Here is a 15,192-nt window from a genome sequence, read left to right as displayed (position 1 = left end):
TAAATTGCCCGTAGTTGTGTGAATGTGAGTGTGAATGGTTGTGTGTCTCTGTGTAGCCCTGCGATTGGCTGGCGACCAATCCAGGGTGTACCCTGTCTATCGCCCGAAGTTGGCTGGGATGGACTCCAGCCCCCCCGCGACCCTGTGTGCAGGATAAGCGGTTTGACAATGGATGGATGGATGGATGGAACTAACCCTTTTAAGTACGATTTTCAATAAATGCTTCCACTTCCAATGTGAAACCAATAGCATCGCATTTGACTCAGCAGGGGGCAGCATGATTGCCTGAAAGGAAACCAAGCCAAGAGCTTCAAAGCTGCTCAGAGCACGTGGATCCCCGGAGCGCGTGCAGTCCAGTTGTTTGGTGAATCATCCATTACCTCAGCCCACATCTGGACACCAGCTGTTTTCTTCCACACTGTCCGACACCAAATAATTAAAACATGTGCGCCCATGTGTCGACACCTTCTTGTTTTGATTGACAGCCTCAACATCCAATCACAACGCAATATGAAAACACAAGCGCAAAGGTGAGAGAGAGAGAGAGAGAGAGAGAGAGAGAGAGGGAGAGAGAGAGAGAGAGAGAGAGAGGAGGGCTACCTGTTGGTCTCCTCGCTCTATCTGGGGAGGGAAGTCATCCAGTGGCTGAACTCGAAGGCGGGGGAAGCTCATCACAACTTGTTGAGAAGAAGAAAGACTCTAAACGTCCTTTGTAACGCTCCCCTGACGTCACAGCGATGACAGGGCGCCTGCACGTCTCTGTCGCGTGAATAAAGTGGCAGCCAGTGAGCGCGGGAGGTGAGGCGGTGCGCGCGCTGGGTTCGCTCGGATGGGATGCACCGTGAGCTTCATCTGCTGTGAAGAGGACTTTCTGCAAATGCCTGGTTGCCAGCATGGGGAGAGTGAGGATGAGAAGAAGACGAAGAATAAGAACGAGCGAGCGAAAGAGGTGAGAACCACTGCGCGCGGACACGAGTGGGCGTGAAAACAACACGGGGCCGAACAGGGGGGCTCGTGCGCCCTGAGGGGGGCTCACTACGTGTTTAATCAGGTTGTTTTCGCACATTTATATTTCGCATGCCGATACATGCTTTATCACCCGACTTACTATCTTGGTGTCGGACTTGGTTTCAGATAAGAACGTTTGACCTTTGGTCGTCCGACAAAAAAAAAACTCAACGTAAAGATTTTATTGAGTCCTGTTAAAAAAAAGAAGCACGTACACGCTCACTATCAGCAGCAGCGTCTCCCACGTGGGGGACCAGAATATGACCGGTGATTGTTACATAAGAAGCCGTTCGTTCACCGCCCATCAGTCCAGGTGGCCTGTAGCTGCGGTCTAATACCTGCGGTGACGTCAGACATTCAGGCTGGGCTGCTGTGAGTCTCTGAGGTGAACCATTCACTGGGGGCCCTGCCCGGGGCCACTCTGTGGAAGTGCAAGTGTAGTACTCACAGGGATCATCAGCCGTGACCATGGAACTAACCCCTCCGCTGGTGTGCCCGTGTTCCTTCAGTTGTTTTGTTACATTTGAACAATTTAGTTTGATCGTTGTCTCAGGGAGATCATCTTATTTCAGACCTGTGGATTGTTCTGATTTCTCTGTCTGACCCTCTCACAGTAATACAGTCGGGGTTATTTAGTTTCTTCTTAAAAGTAAAAAAGGCTTGTGTTTATGTGATTCCCATCAAAGTTACATTTCACACCATTTTTTAAAAGGTCTTCAAGCGTTACATGTATTAACATCACTTCCACCGCCACCTCTACTCCTCCAGTTTTGATTTGGTCGTAATGCCAATTGTCACATTTTCACACTAAGTCCAGCTGGGGAAACAGCTGTAATGTGAATCACAGAGTGCAGAACCGGGGGCGCTGCCACCTGCTGCCCTTTTACCCAGAGTAGTGTTCTACAGGAGCGGAGGGGGGGTATTTCTGTGTGACATACCCCTGCAGTCCTATAGGATGCGTACCCCTTCATCAGCACCATCCATCTTGTTCCCTCTGTGCTTGTTTAATAGCATGTAATATTCTGAACGTGAGCCCGTCAATATATAAGCTTGGTCTCTCTCTCCCAGGAGGCTCGGCCAAGTTAAGTTCTGTTCCAGCACCATTTGTAAAATCTGGATTCAGTTTTACGCTCTCATTAAGTTCCCACGGTTTTGATAGGAGGTCGTGGGAGGAGTATTCTGTCCAGGCAATTTCACAATCTTGCTTAATACAATACCAAACTGCATAGCTGGGAAGTAACACCAAAGATACACTTTCCCAGATATGCTGAGTTGTCTGGTGGCACAAACAGCTGGCACCCAGGGGTGCAGGGCTGTGGGCGCATGGATAACTGTGAGCAATGAATGCCTGACTCCAGCCAGCAGAGCTGTGGTTGAAGTAATAAAGTGGTGCTAAAGTGTTGAAAAGTCTCAAGTGAAGCTGCCAAGTGTCAGTCATGCTCAGTAAGAACAACCTCTTTTGAATTAAAAGCCATTAAAACCATTTACCATTTGCTGTTCTGTATGACCGAGCTCAGAAGGTGGGAGCGGCGAAACACAGTGTAAACTGAATTCTGGATCACTCTTGAGTTCATTTACATCGCCAAGCACGCCCAAATTTCTTCCTTTTTTTTCAGACGATTTGCCTTTTTTTTCATGAATGACACAAATGTGTTGGAGGTGCACAAAAAAAAAGCTCCCTGACGTAATTTCACCTTGTATACGTGTGATGCTTTGGGTTTGCGTCCCAGAAGAAGAAGAGACTGCTGTCAGCGGCTCTCAGGGAGGCGCATGGTGCAGGACTTTGAAGAGCGATAACAATCGGCCCGCAAGTAAAACCCTCATGCAACACCCAAGTACACAGCCCAGACTTTGAACCAGATGAGGGGGTCTTGAACACGTTCCAGAAAGAATGTATGCTTTGTTTCTTCTTTGTTTCTTGTATCTAGGATTTGTTATATAATGGCAGTGCATGGGCATATATATATATATATATATATATATATATGTTTGCAAAAGTCCGGGAATATTCAAAGTTGGAAACTTTCCACGGGAATTGACGGATATATTTACTTTCTGCCTACCCGAAATGTGAAGTGGAGCTGTGCAGTGTTATCTTAACTTACACAGGTGTTTACTCAGGTTGCACTGCGTCATTTATATGAAATCCACATTTGCCTCTCCATTAACTTGGTATGTAAACGCACAGAGTACATCCTGGAGCTGAGAGACTTGGCAGATTAGGAGGGATGAAATTGGGCCACACTGCAGTGCCCATGTCACAGGTTGCTGTAGTGTGAGTAGAAAGTAACTTTACAACATACTAGACACGTGAACCGGATAAGTGGACACTACGGCTAACACGCAGTAAACTAAGATGGTGAAGATATTAAACATTATGCCCGCTTATCACCTGGACATTAGCATTACCAGTGTGAGCATTTGACTTAAAGCACCATTGTGCTTGTGTATGTATTTTTTTCATGGAAGACTTCAGAAGCAACTTAATGTTAAAATGCCAGAGGACCTTTTTGAATTTACTTCTTTCTTTTGTCCCGTAACATGGGGAAAGGATCAATTGTTAGGTTGCCTCAATATACAATGTCTTTTTTTAAAATGAGACAAAAAAAAGTTTGTTATGTTTAAATAGAGGCTTTACACACAGGTACAATCATGCTCAATGTTTACAGATGCACATGATGAACTATAGCAACCGTTGTTGGATCAGGTCTCTTTTTGGATCCGAGTACCCGGCAGACCAAACTCAACATAAGCTACACTCCTTAAGAAACTAACGCTCATCTCAGTGGGATGCCTGCCAAGTCCGCCTCTAACGTACCTGAATTCCCACCAAAGTGTCAGAAGGCAGGCGGGGGCTTTTTTGGGATTTGAAGATTTTCGATAAAAAGGTATGCGGTGAACTGAATGTTACCTGCCGCCCCATATTGCATTCCAGTGGATGCCTTAGCTGTCGGCAAACAGGGTGCCCTCTGTGCGGCGTCTGTGAGGAGGCCTATCATTTCCCTGTGGCCTGCCGGCACTGACCCGCACGTGGGCCGCAGAACAAGACCCCCTCTGTGTGTTCCTCGGTGGAAAGGTGCCCAGTGTGTGCTTGACCCGGGAGAGGATTGTGATGCCTCAGCAAAGTTAACCCCTGTTATTTTACCTTTTAGTGCCCATGCACACAGGAATTTAACCTCTTGAGGACATTTCGCATTTTGTTTCAAAGTAGGAAGCTTCTTTGAATAGACCCACTCTTCACATGACTGGACAAATCATGCTCACTGGATTTGGCTTGGTGTTATGTAGAGGAACCAGATAATAAAGACACTGGGAGTTAAGGTATTGTACCGGTCCCTGCATCTTTCGGTCTTGACGTGGTAAACGTCCCCCACATGTTGCTCCCTGCAGCTTAAACAATATCTGACTAGCAAACATCAAAATGCCTTTCTCACCTCATTGCATTTTTCAGGATGATTAGATCCAATTACTTAATGAGAAACATGTGGTCAATCATGAATGTAAACCCCCCCCGTAGAAAATACACAAAGAACTTGCTTGTAAACGTTGGATGCATTCATGATTACGTATGTAAAAAAAGTATGCGTTAAAAAGCTTTGTTGGCATAATATTTTAAAAGAAAAATGCATGATGAAGTCAAAACATTTATTCCTTCCCTATAGTCTACTTTTTAATTTGTTATTGCTCAGCCCTCGTTCACACAGGATTGGCGGTATCGGGAGCTTCGCTGAGGAGTACGAAAGCTGGAACATCTGCATCGCTCGCCAGACGGCAGCAGGTTGAACAATTGACGGTTGCTGGGGCTGATGTTTTTTTAATATACTTTTACATCAAAGCAATAATTAATTTATTGGTGTTGGAAAAGTTATTTCAGTTCTTTGAGATCAAAAAAATCTAACGCAACATACAAATGAATATATACAGAGTTTGAGTCTCAGTTCTGTTTGTTGACAGAAGGTCCAGATAATGCCCCAAGAATCCTGACCACTAAGTGCAAAAAAGAGATATTGTTGTACATATCTTTATTTGTGTAAATGTAGAGTGACTTGTTAAATTCGTAGATTATTTGGCACAATGTCTGCGTATCCAAAAGGTTGTCCAGGAATGTAGATGTGTGTATTAAATGACAACATTTGCAAAGAAATCCTAGACAACAGCTAGCATGCAATTGTCTGATAATTCGAGCCTTTTTATCCAGTTTGGAAGTCAACGCCTTGAATTTCCAGGCCTCGTGGTGCAAGGATGTGCAAATCCGATGAGCGGCTATTTCTTTTCAAAACAGCCTTTCAAGACATTACGGATGTAGTGATGCGTAACGTTGCCCACAATGCGCGTGGAACAAGAAGATAATGGGATACAAAAGGCGCCCATTGAGCTTCTTAATGTGTCTTTACTTCACTTGGCAATTCACGGTGGATAGAATGACGGTCCAAATGATAGATTAAGGCCCAGGGACACTGTATTTCCCCCCTAGAGTCACAGTTGTGTGCCCCTTTTTCTTGGAATGTAAAGCTGAGGCCTAACTTCCACCTCTGCTTCGGACCTTGCGGCTGCAGTGCAACATAATACACTCCGTTCAGCCATATACCATCCGGCCTCTGGCTTTGTGCACCCTTGAATGTGGCCTTTATGCTGCCGTTTTGTTGATATTTCTCTACGTGTGGGTGGGATTTTCTTGTCCTCTTCCCAATACTTGGCAAGGCAATGTGGGGTTTGCTCTTGGCAACGTCAAAATCTCAGTCTGGGGGCCTTTGTAGCCATTCACAACACTGTGAATGTGTGATGGACAGGGAGCTCGGATCTCCCAGGTCGCATCCTTTTTGGGCTCAAACTGCGTCTTTTTTCCTCGTCTCTTTTCCCCGTGTCTTTTTCACCGAGGTCGGATGCCACAGGGCCCCAAGGGTAATTACTGTGACAGTAGAGCAAAAGTTAGGCTGGGCTACCCAGGTCGCCCAATCATGTTTTCATCATCGGGGGAATGTTTTTCTTTGCGGACGTAATAAATCCCCCTTTTGACATGCTGCATTTACTCTGAGTACACACAGGAAGAAAGACCCTGTTTTTTCTCTCTCCCTCCAGTTTGCCCCAATGCTTGCAACAAGCTGAGGCAGATCATTGTTGCTAGATTGCCCTCACTGGTTTTCTAAAAAGGATGGGTTTGCACGCTTAGACATTCCGCTGTGGAGGAATTTCAGAGGTATTTGCACTGGAATTTGTTTTCCCCCTGGACTTGGAGAGAAAAACTCAGGAACATTATGAATTTTACCCATAAAGGTCTGACAAACGCATGGATCACTCACTGTCACATAGCATTCACTGGATTGCCTAAGAATAACATTTTGCCACGACGTAGGCATTGTGAGCACCTTAAACTCTTTCCAGTCTCTCAAATGCAACACAGAGGACACAGCGGTTTATTGTTCCGTAGAGAAAGTTTGCCATGCCGCTATTATTGGTGGAAGAGGAGTAGAAACCCGATAGCCCTCCATAAAAAAAAAAGAATGTAAAAAAAAACGGCACATGTTCCTGTGCTGATCCCTGTTAATGAGAGTGGGTGTGTCTCACCCTATGCACCAGGCTAAGGAATCTTTAATTAAATCACACTCTTGGACACAATGCTGCACATTTGTTGCACGCGCCTGAAATCCTACACAAGCATCACTGGCGTGCGAAGCGTTAATATTGTACACACAGGTTGGGACTTTATTTAGATTACCCCTCCCCAAGGGTGTGTTCACACGGAAAAATGCAGATTCTATTTTATTCTCACATACATATAGATGTATATATATCCCGTGTGAGGGTGAAATGCTAAGATATGGTTTTCTTCCTTTAAAAAGCAAATGTTCATATATGTCTTGTCTGTCTTAAAGAAAGCATGAATGATATATTATAAAAAAATGTTATTTTTTTCTCAAATTCTCCTCACATCTTGAGAGAAATTGATAAATCAAAAACAGACAAAATATGAGAAAAGTGTCTTTTTTCTGCTGCTGTCTACTGTTATTAGCCAGTTCAATCGGTCATTTTGTGCCCTGATTGGATGGGATACCTGCCTGTCTACATATCCTACCTGCTCACTCATACCCTCACAATGAGGATATTGAGGGAAGGTCTGGAGGGAGGCCTGAAGGGACAAGCGGTCAGTATTGCAGTCTTGGTGACCTTCATTGGGACAGAGTTGGCAACACTGGGTTGTTTTTTCTTAAAGAGTTTGCTCACTCTTGCTGGTTTCACAATTGTTCACCCAAAAAAGCTTTACCCATACAGTCGCATGCCGATACTGTACGTACATAAAAATGATTGCTCTAATCGTTCCACCTGTCTATACTAGATTTAAACAGATGTTTTACTAAAGCAATTTGAAAGGAAAATGAGAAAAATGTGACTCCAGCTGAGGCCAATATGAGGCGTCAGCAGTTTGCCGAATCGAGTGGGTAAGAGCGTATTTACTTGTGTCATGTTATTTTTACTGTGTACAGTTGTCCATGGGACATAGTTAACCGTATGTAGCAGGCTCATTATAAACACTCCCCAAAGATAAGCATAGTAGGATTGAATAACCGTAGCAACAGGCTATGGGGCCTAAACAGACCTAATTTGTGACGTTATACGTGGAATTTCCCAGACTACAACAATAGCATATTGGATTACCCAAATTGAGGGGTTTTACCCTTTAAGCCCACTTCAATTTTCTTTTTACATCAGAGTTGTCATAGAGGTTCTGGGAACCTAATCAGGCACTTCTTTGCCTTCTGCGTGCCTGTCTGCCTTGGCAAGCCTTCGTGACATGACTCTGAAAATAGCCTGAATACCTCGGCATCATTGTATTGTGTTGGGAGTGTCGGATTATAAATGTGAAGCAACTCTGCTTTGAGGCTAATGTTCCTCAGGGTATTCACTCCTAGACATTAATACAACCCTTTAATTAGATACACTATCTGTATAGTAAAGTATATTTAATCCGGTTCAGCATACTCAGCATGTTTTACTGCTATGCTTTATTTGTCCTAAGCGGTTGGGCTCCTCTCATCTAGAGATAACAGTAATGGATTTAACAGTGTGTAGTTAGATAAAGTGGCTGCCTTTAAACAGCATTAGATGAAAGCAAGCAAGTGGTTTTTAATGACCACATTATCAGTTAGCAGCTCCATCCACTGCAACTCGGTTACTTGTCACTCCACCGCATAACATTCCATAACTTTCCCTTTGATTGCACATTGCTCAGATCTCTTTGTCATTTTGGGAGATTTTCATGTGTCTTATATTACCACTGAGCCCCACTGTAGCCGATCCTTCAACACCTGCAAGTTTTGGACGTATAGTTGCCAGACGAGGCGCAAGGTACTTATAATTATAGTATACAATTATAGTAATAAGTTGTCAAAGAATGTCCTGAACTGTTATTTCATAAAGAAGCTTTTTTATATAAAATCATTTCACACATTGCTAACTAGCTAACTAGTCGCTAACTAGTCTTAAAACACGTTCTATATCGGCCAAAAGCAGAAATGAGTAAAATCCTTGTTGGATTATGAACAACATTCGCTCATAGTTTTTTGTCAAAACCCCCATTTACATTTCCAACGTCCCAGTGTGACAGATGAGTGACGGCAATTTATCACGTTGTCAACCTCTAAACTAATACAGAGCCACAAGTTGTTGGCAAATGCTGTTTGCGGTGAAATAACACGCTAAACAAAGGCCCATAAATCACTCGCTGTTTAATTACAGTCCGCTCAAATAAAGTCCCCAAAAAATCAAACACATCAAGACGACGTAGACTGGTTTGCTTCACATTGGCTCAGAGACTGACCAAACATTTGCATTTCCACGATTCTTTTATCCGCTGGGGAAAGTTAGTGACAATGTTTGCTTGATTTCTGGGTTGGTCTCTGCCATTTGGACTGCGGAATAGAAGACACAAAGGAAGACGACAACCAGTCGCAGTGAACACAGTCCGTCTTTGAAACGGTGGCTCGTAGTCAAAACAATGACCGATTTCTGTATTTAATCTGAAGCGGGTTGTTCACACAAGCACTTCAAAGTAGTTCTTGACTACGCCACAGCGAAGGAGCATTTTAATGAAGCTGTGCTTTTCAACCAGCAGATGGGGACAATGTATTTGAATGTGTCTGCCTTTTAAGCTGTGATTTACATGCATACTTGTTTGTGAATACCAATGGACATTAAAAGGCGTCATTATAGATATTCTTTTTGCACAGTGCTACCAAGATAGGTTTCCTTTGGCAATTTTAGTCATTACGTTTTACGATTTAAATTCCACAGAACTGGTGGAGAAATGGGACTTTTCCCAATTGAACCCTTCCAACTCCAAACCAGTGAAAAGAGCGCAAACCAGTCGAATAATAACTAATAACTAGTCGAATAAAAAATAATAACTAATAACTAAATATGTATTAACTTCTTTGGCTGTCTTCATGGAGGACCACATGATCAAAGCTTTAACAAATGTTGTTCTATAGATTGAAATGATTTCAGCCATTTAAAGTGACTTGCACGAGTAGGAAGGACAGCAGTATTAAGATGTGACGGTTTTTCAGTAAGCTTTTTCCCCGGAGCGCCGAAACATGACACAAAAAAAGTGACTTGAAAAAGTGAAGTGAAAAGTGACTTTTTGAATGAGGGTTTGTTTATTTGCCAAGTCATGTGTGCCATGTGGCTCCTAAAAAGGCAAAATCTTACCAAGTTATAAACCTTACTGAAAGAGAAGCCCATTTTCTTCTAAAGCTTTGACTGATGCCAATGTCCACACTATTGAAAGCTCCCATGCTGAGGCCATAGCTGTGTAATGTCCCATCATTCTACGGCAACGAGTTTCTGAGAAGTTAATTTAATTAAAGCGGACAAAAGGCCTCTGGCACCTATGAAGTTTGGGTAAAATGTGAAGCCGTGCGACATACACACACACACACACGGTCTTGTGGCAAGTCAAGCGTGATTTACATTTGCATAATGGCAGCTCTCTATTGCCATGGGTTACTGACTGACAGCACCGCACACAGACAAGTCAACAAACACACACACACACAACTGTACGTGTAACGACCACGCTTGCTTCCTTACACCTATAAACTCTCAACCTTCCCCTCTATAACAATTTTTCAAATTCTAACTTTAATCCGGGCCATACTTAACTCTACTTTCAGTCTTGTAATTGGTGCCAAATGCACAACTCAGAGTATGTCTGTTGCCTCCACGTGGCTCTCGACGTAGTGACACTGAAGCTGCCAACAATGGCAACAGCGCTGACCGAGCCGACACTGTGCACCTGAGGGGGAACCAGAGGGTGGCCGCCATACTTCTACGACGACTCAGCCTTTTATGGTAGTTTTGTTAACTAACAATGTGGCCGTTACCTAACTGGCATTAATGTAGGCTTGTAATGCAAGTTATTTTATTGAGGAAAAAAAACAACAATCATTTTCCCCGACCAAGTTTTGTTACTTAAGAAAAGTCCAAACCCCTACTTTTGAACCATGTAAAAGCACGATGGAGCCCTCTTATTAGTTAAGGATTGATCGATTGATATGATGATCAGTTTAACCTGGGGAATTCTGGAGGATTGCAAATGTCACACGGCCTGTCATGGACTGTTTATTTGCTGCCAACAAAAGTCAAACCTGGATCCGTGACAAAAAGCCACTGGCTGCATGGAGCTTTGTAGTCTCTCATAAATGAGCACTTCCAACAAAGCTACTTAAAAGAGACGGACTGGGTTTTCACATAGTTGTTCAAGCCGTTTATCCTTCATGTGTTACCAGATTAACTCATCACCCTAGGATCGTAAAGTCCATTTATCTTCAGTGATTTTAAATGTGCCTATGGTCCTTAACAAGCTGTCTTTGTGGTTCTGCATACTAAATCATTGTTCACACATGTGGAATGTAAAGACTTCATGCACTCTAACCTGCGATCAACGCCGCTCTGTTTCTTGGAAATCCTCAAAGGGATGATTGAACTCACCCTTTCTGAAGCCGAATGCATTTTTAAGTGAGTTTGCCGTTGGTTACTTGCTTGTGTGGAGGAGAGTCTCACTGGGTTTATTAAAAAAGGAACCGTTGCCATGTTTACAGCCTGACCAATGGTTACGTCAGGTTTCTTCCACCACCAGAGGAACTCCTAGTTTGGTGATTAAATGATTTCTGCAATTTGATGTTCACATGGTTCCGTCCCAAATGACAAGTGTGAGGTCATGCAACATGCGCCTCCAATTTAAACCCACGCCGTTCCCTCATCCAGCACGCATGGCGGGGAGGAGAACTCTGACAACACACCGGCATTTCACACACTTCTTTGGCAGCAGCATTCAGCGCGGCTCACTCATGGCTTAGCACTTTGAGGAGCGATAACAATCGGCCAGAAAGTAAACCACTCCCCCCCCAACAGGTTCAAAACCGTGTAAAAGTGAAGGTGAAGAGTGAACCGTGAGAGTGTTAATGTCAGATATGCTTCTCCTGTTCCTCGCCCTGCATGCTCTGCTTCCCGACGTCCCCTCCTCGCTCATGGATGAGCGGCGATGAATCCGTCCGGTCTGAGTTGGTTCCCATTAACGGTCTGTTAAAAAAAACAACAACAACAACAGTGCGGCCCACTGGGTTTGGAGTGACTCGGTTAGGGGGACGAGTTGCAAAGGGGGGACCTCTTCACCTCAGCTGCCATTGAGTTGATTAATTAGTTCTCCGCCTCATGTATTTGGGAAAACACGAAACTTAAACACGGGTACCGAGCCAGAGCTGGTTCATTTGACTCTACCTTCATTTCATTTAAAATGCAAATAACCTTCAGTACATTTTGAGAATAAAGGAAATTAGTTCTGGGAAAAAAATAAAAATCTCATCGCGCAAACATGAGCTCCTGGCATTCTAACTTTCCATGTGATGATGTCCTGACGGTGGCTTTCCATCGCGCGTGCGTCCGCATGTGTTTCCTCTCCCCTTGCTAACAATGAACCTCAGGAAGTGTGTCAGGATAAGAGCCAGACTGCGAGGCTCTCTTTAGCCGGTGCATCCATCTTTGAGGGACAATAGCATCTAACGTCTTGTTAATCCCACAAAAGCGGATTCCGTGTTCGAGAAAGCTGTGGATCTGTGAAAGGGAATTACTGCCCCGGGTGTCTTTGAAGAAAACTCTGCGATGTCCCTCTGGCTGGTGAGTGTTGTTGCGACTTGTCATTGTGAGCCGTGGGTGGTCAGGGATTCGCTCCCATCTCGGGGGTCAGTCCAACCCCAGCTAACAAAGTGCGTAGGCAAAGGATTCCACTGGTGGCTTTGCTTGTTTTAGGCTATTACTGCAACTCTAATGTATTAGTCCGACTTAGTACACTTAGTGTTGATTCCAAACATTTTCCAAGTAATTCCTGGGTTTTTAGATTGTGTTCCTTCTTTTTTGACAACTGCAGCTCCATTCATGTAAGTGAGCTATGACAACCAGCCGTCTATGGGTTTGGGTGGTACCCTGCTATTGAAGCATAATGAAGTATTTATATCACTTCATGACACTGAAACTCAGTAAATCTCAATATATTTTGCATTCAACATTGTCAGGTATTTCCTAGTGATATAATTCAAAAATGTACTGTAAGATTTTGTTGTCTGAGCTGAACTATGACGACAATTCTGAAATACAGAAGAATGTCGTCCATCAGAAAAGGGATCAAAAGGGAAGCTGTCGTTTGCGCCTTAACCCATTAAAACAGGTTTCTATAGTGACGATCTCCATCTGTCTCAGTCCTGTCCTTGATGTGGAAGGATCCCACTCGAGGTTCCCGGATGGCTTAACGACATTACAGGCGCACAGAGCACAATAACTTTCACGCCAATGACAGGAGGCCGTCTGCTCGTAGCCGGACGTGGTGCCGCGTCTGTCATTGACAGATGAACCATTTAATTAACCTTATCACGTGACCTTCACGAGGGGGACTTTTACACGAAGGACAGATGTAATATATATATATATTTGTTTTACTTTGAGACAACGGACACACAGTCAACGTGCTCATTCCGTGGGTGTTCCTGCCGTTATTTACCGAGGTGTAGAGAGACAGGGCCGGCACTTCACTGGATCTTCATCGCTTTTCATCACCTTGGCCTACATCCTGTTCATTTCTGCCCCGTCTGGGCATTTACGAGGCAGCCGATGAGAGGCCTCTGGTGTTTGAGGCCAGTTCATAATTGCAGCACGAAAGGTGAAATTGAGACTGTGGGTACTTTGTGTTAGGCCGGTGCATTTGTGTATTCTAATTAAAAAGGTTAAATAGCTCATTCCTGCCCTTTTGGAATGCATAGTTTGCTCCCCTAACACAAATAAAGCTGTTGGATCTTTTTTCTTCTGTTTTCTATCCACATCTGATTTATTGGTTCCATTAAGGCCATATCAGTTACTAGAAATGTGGGAATTTCTTTGTGAATATGAATAATGTCATTGGTTTTAAATGCACACTGGCATATTGGCAGTATCATTTGCATGCAGTCAGTGAGATTTGAAACTGTGCCTTGGGAGCTTTGAAGAGCTTTGTGCCTCCTTCCGTCCAAAGAGGCTTTGGGTTGACAGCCGAGACTATGGCTTTCCTTAATACGGAATATTTCATTGTGCACTCCATTTTTTCACCAATGCGGACTTAAATGTCCTGTGATTGCCAATTTACCAAAACTGTTTCCATCTGCTGACTTAAGATAGAGCATCTCTTTGCGGTTTTCAAAGATGAAATTAGCTTTCATTTAATTCCTCATGGCTTACTGCCATGTGCTCACGTTCCCAAGGCTCTAATTTCCCCAAAAATGGACGCCTCGGATCAATAGTCAGAGTGGCACGAGATAATTGCTGCATCAATCACAGCCACTTTGTTGGGGGCAATAATATAACATGTAATATTTAGACAGATGGGTCTCTATTGCAAATAGTACTATTGGCTATGGTCATTGATTAAGTTCATTTGAAATGTGTTTTGTCTTTGCAGGAGATTCTGGATAACACATCCCGGATGTATACAATGCAAATAATGGTATTTTACAGCAGCATGTGCATACAGGGCGTAATGCTTCTCGGCTGCAGCCTGGCTCTCTGCTATTGGCAGCGAAAATACACGTGAAATATGAGAAAAGGTGAAAGCTCAGCACACATTTAAATCACAGAGTCTGCAGTGAGCTGCAGTGGAGGTTAAACACTATGGGTCAGCCCGTGCTGCCCGTGCAGCAGAGTGGGCAGGTGAGAGTGACTGAGCTAATGGGGGCACAGGTGCCCCGGATGAGCTTAATAGGTGAGCGAGGCAGAGTGAAAGAACTGGGGCACAGGGACTAAAACTAAAATAAATACCTTTTTTAAATGCAAGTTGCACAGGTTACACGGTACGTTAATGTTGGGTAATATACAATTAAATGGACGTCAGTCCCGCATTAAAAACATGAACGGTCACATCCCCTCTTATTCTCCCTTGAACAATGACCCATGACTGCCTAACCTCTTCTCTGGTGTCTCACAATGAACAGTCCTGACGCTGCCAGATTGAGACATAAAACCAGCCCATTGTTTGCGCTGCAGAGAGGCAGGAAGTACACATGATGTTGTACTCGCTCCAGCTCTGGAACTGGTCCCTCTGCCAGTATTGTGTAGTCTCTTTTTTTTAACAGGAACACAGGAAAGCTGGTGGTTGTTTGATTACCTCGCCGTGGAGTAAAAGCGGACAAAGCCACTATCGACGTAGCGGTCTATAGTTTACACACTGCCTTCTCGACACCTTGTTTCAATTTCTGAGTAAAAAAACATTCACATATGGGGTCCCCACTATCTAATGATGGAAAGTAAAAAGGCAGTTCAATTATGGGAGTGTCCCTCAGTCTTTAACTTAATTACTCAGATTGTATACAGGCTCAGAAGGTCTATGGCCATTTATGATTGGTCAGTCTCCATTAGTCACCCTGACAGCTACAAATGCAACAGCACCTTCCACAGAGAACACTTGTCTCCCCAACACACAACCACTCTTTTAATCTTAATCTTTTCAGTTTTTATAATTACTCACCTTATCTCCCTTCGGGATGTTTTCACCACTCAGCCTTTGACATAAAAAAGGAGTAATATTAGCTGCATCCAAATTGGGACTTTAATTGCTGGGAGTTCATTGTCACACCACTCAGAATCGTACATTGATTGTTGTTTCAATGC

At 43.8% G+C, this 15,192-nt stretch overlaps 1 protein-coding gene across 19 annotated transcripts in view; it reads left to right on the top strand.

The window, feature by feature from the left end:
* The first annotated feature begins 588 nt into the window (after nucleotides 1–588).
* tns1b (tensin 1b) overlaps nucleotides 589–15,192 on the top strand; it is a 136,375-nt gene continuing 121,771 nt past the window's right edge. For 18 of the 19 annotated variants that reach the window (XM_078090097.1, XM_078090118.1, XM_078090115.1 and 15 more), the window contains exon 1: nucleotides 589–949. In XM_078090097.1, the coding sequence (XP_077946223.1) occupies nucleotides 830–949 (120 nt within the window). In that variant the 5' untranslated portion in view covers nucleotides 589–829. Of the gene's footprint in view, nucleotides 950–11,997; nucleotides 12,181–15,192 lie in introns of those variants that run through there. The other variant, XM_078090108.1, reaches the window with a different exon arrangement.

Source organism: Gasterosteus aculeatus, chromosome 16 (genome assembly GCF_964276395.1).
Source record: "Gasterosteus aculeatus chromosome 16, fGasAcu3.hap1.1, whole genome shotgun sequence".
Taxonomy (NCBI): domain Eukaryota; kingdom Metazoa; phylum Chordata; class Actinopteri; order Perciformes; family Gasterosteidae; genus Gasterosteus; species Gasterosteus aculeatus.
The sequence above is the reverse complement of the archived record's forward strand: the minus strand, read 5'-3'. Positions and strand labels throughout refer to the sequence as shown.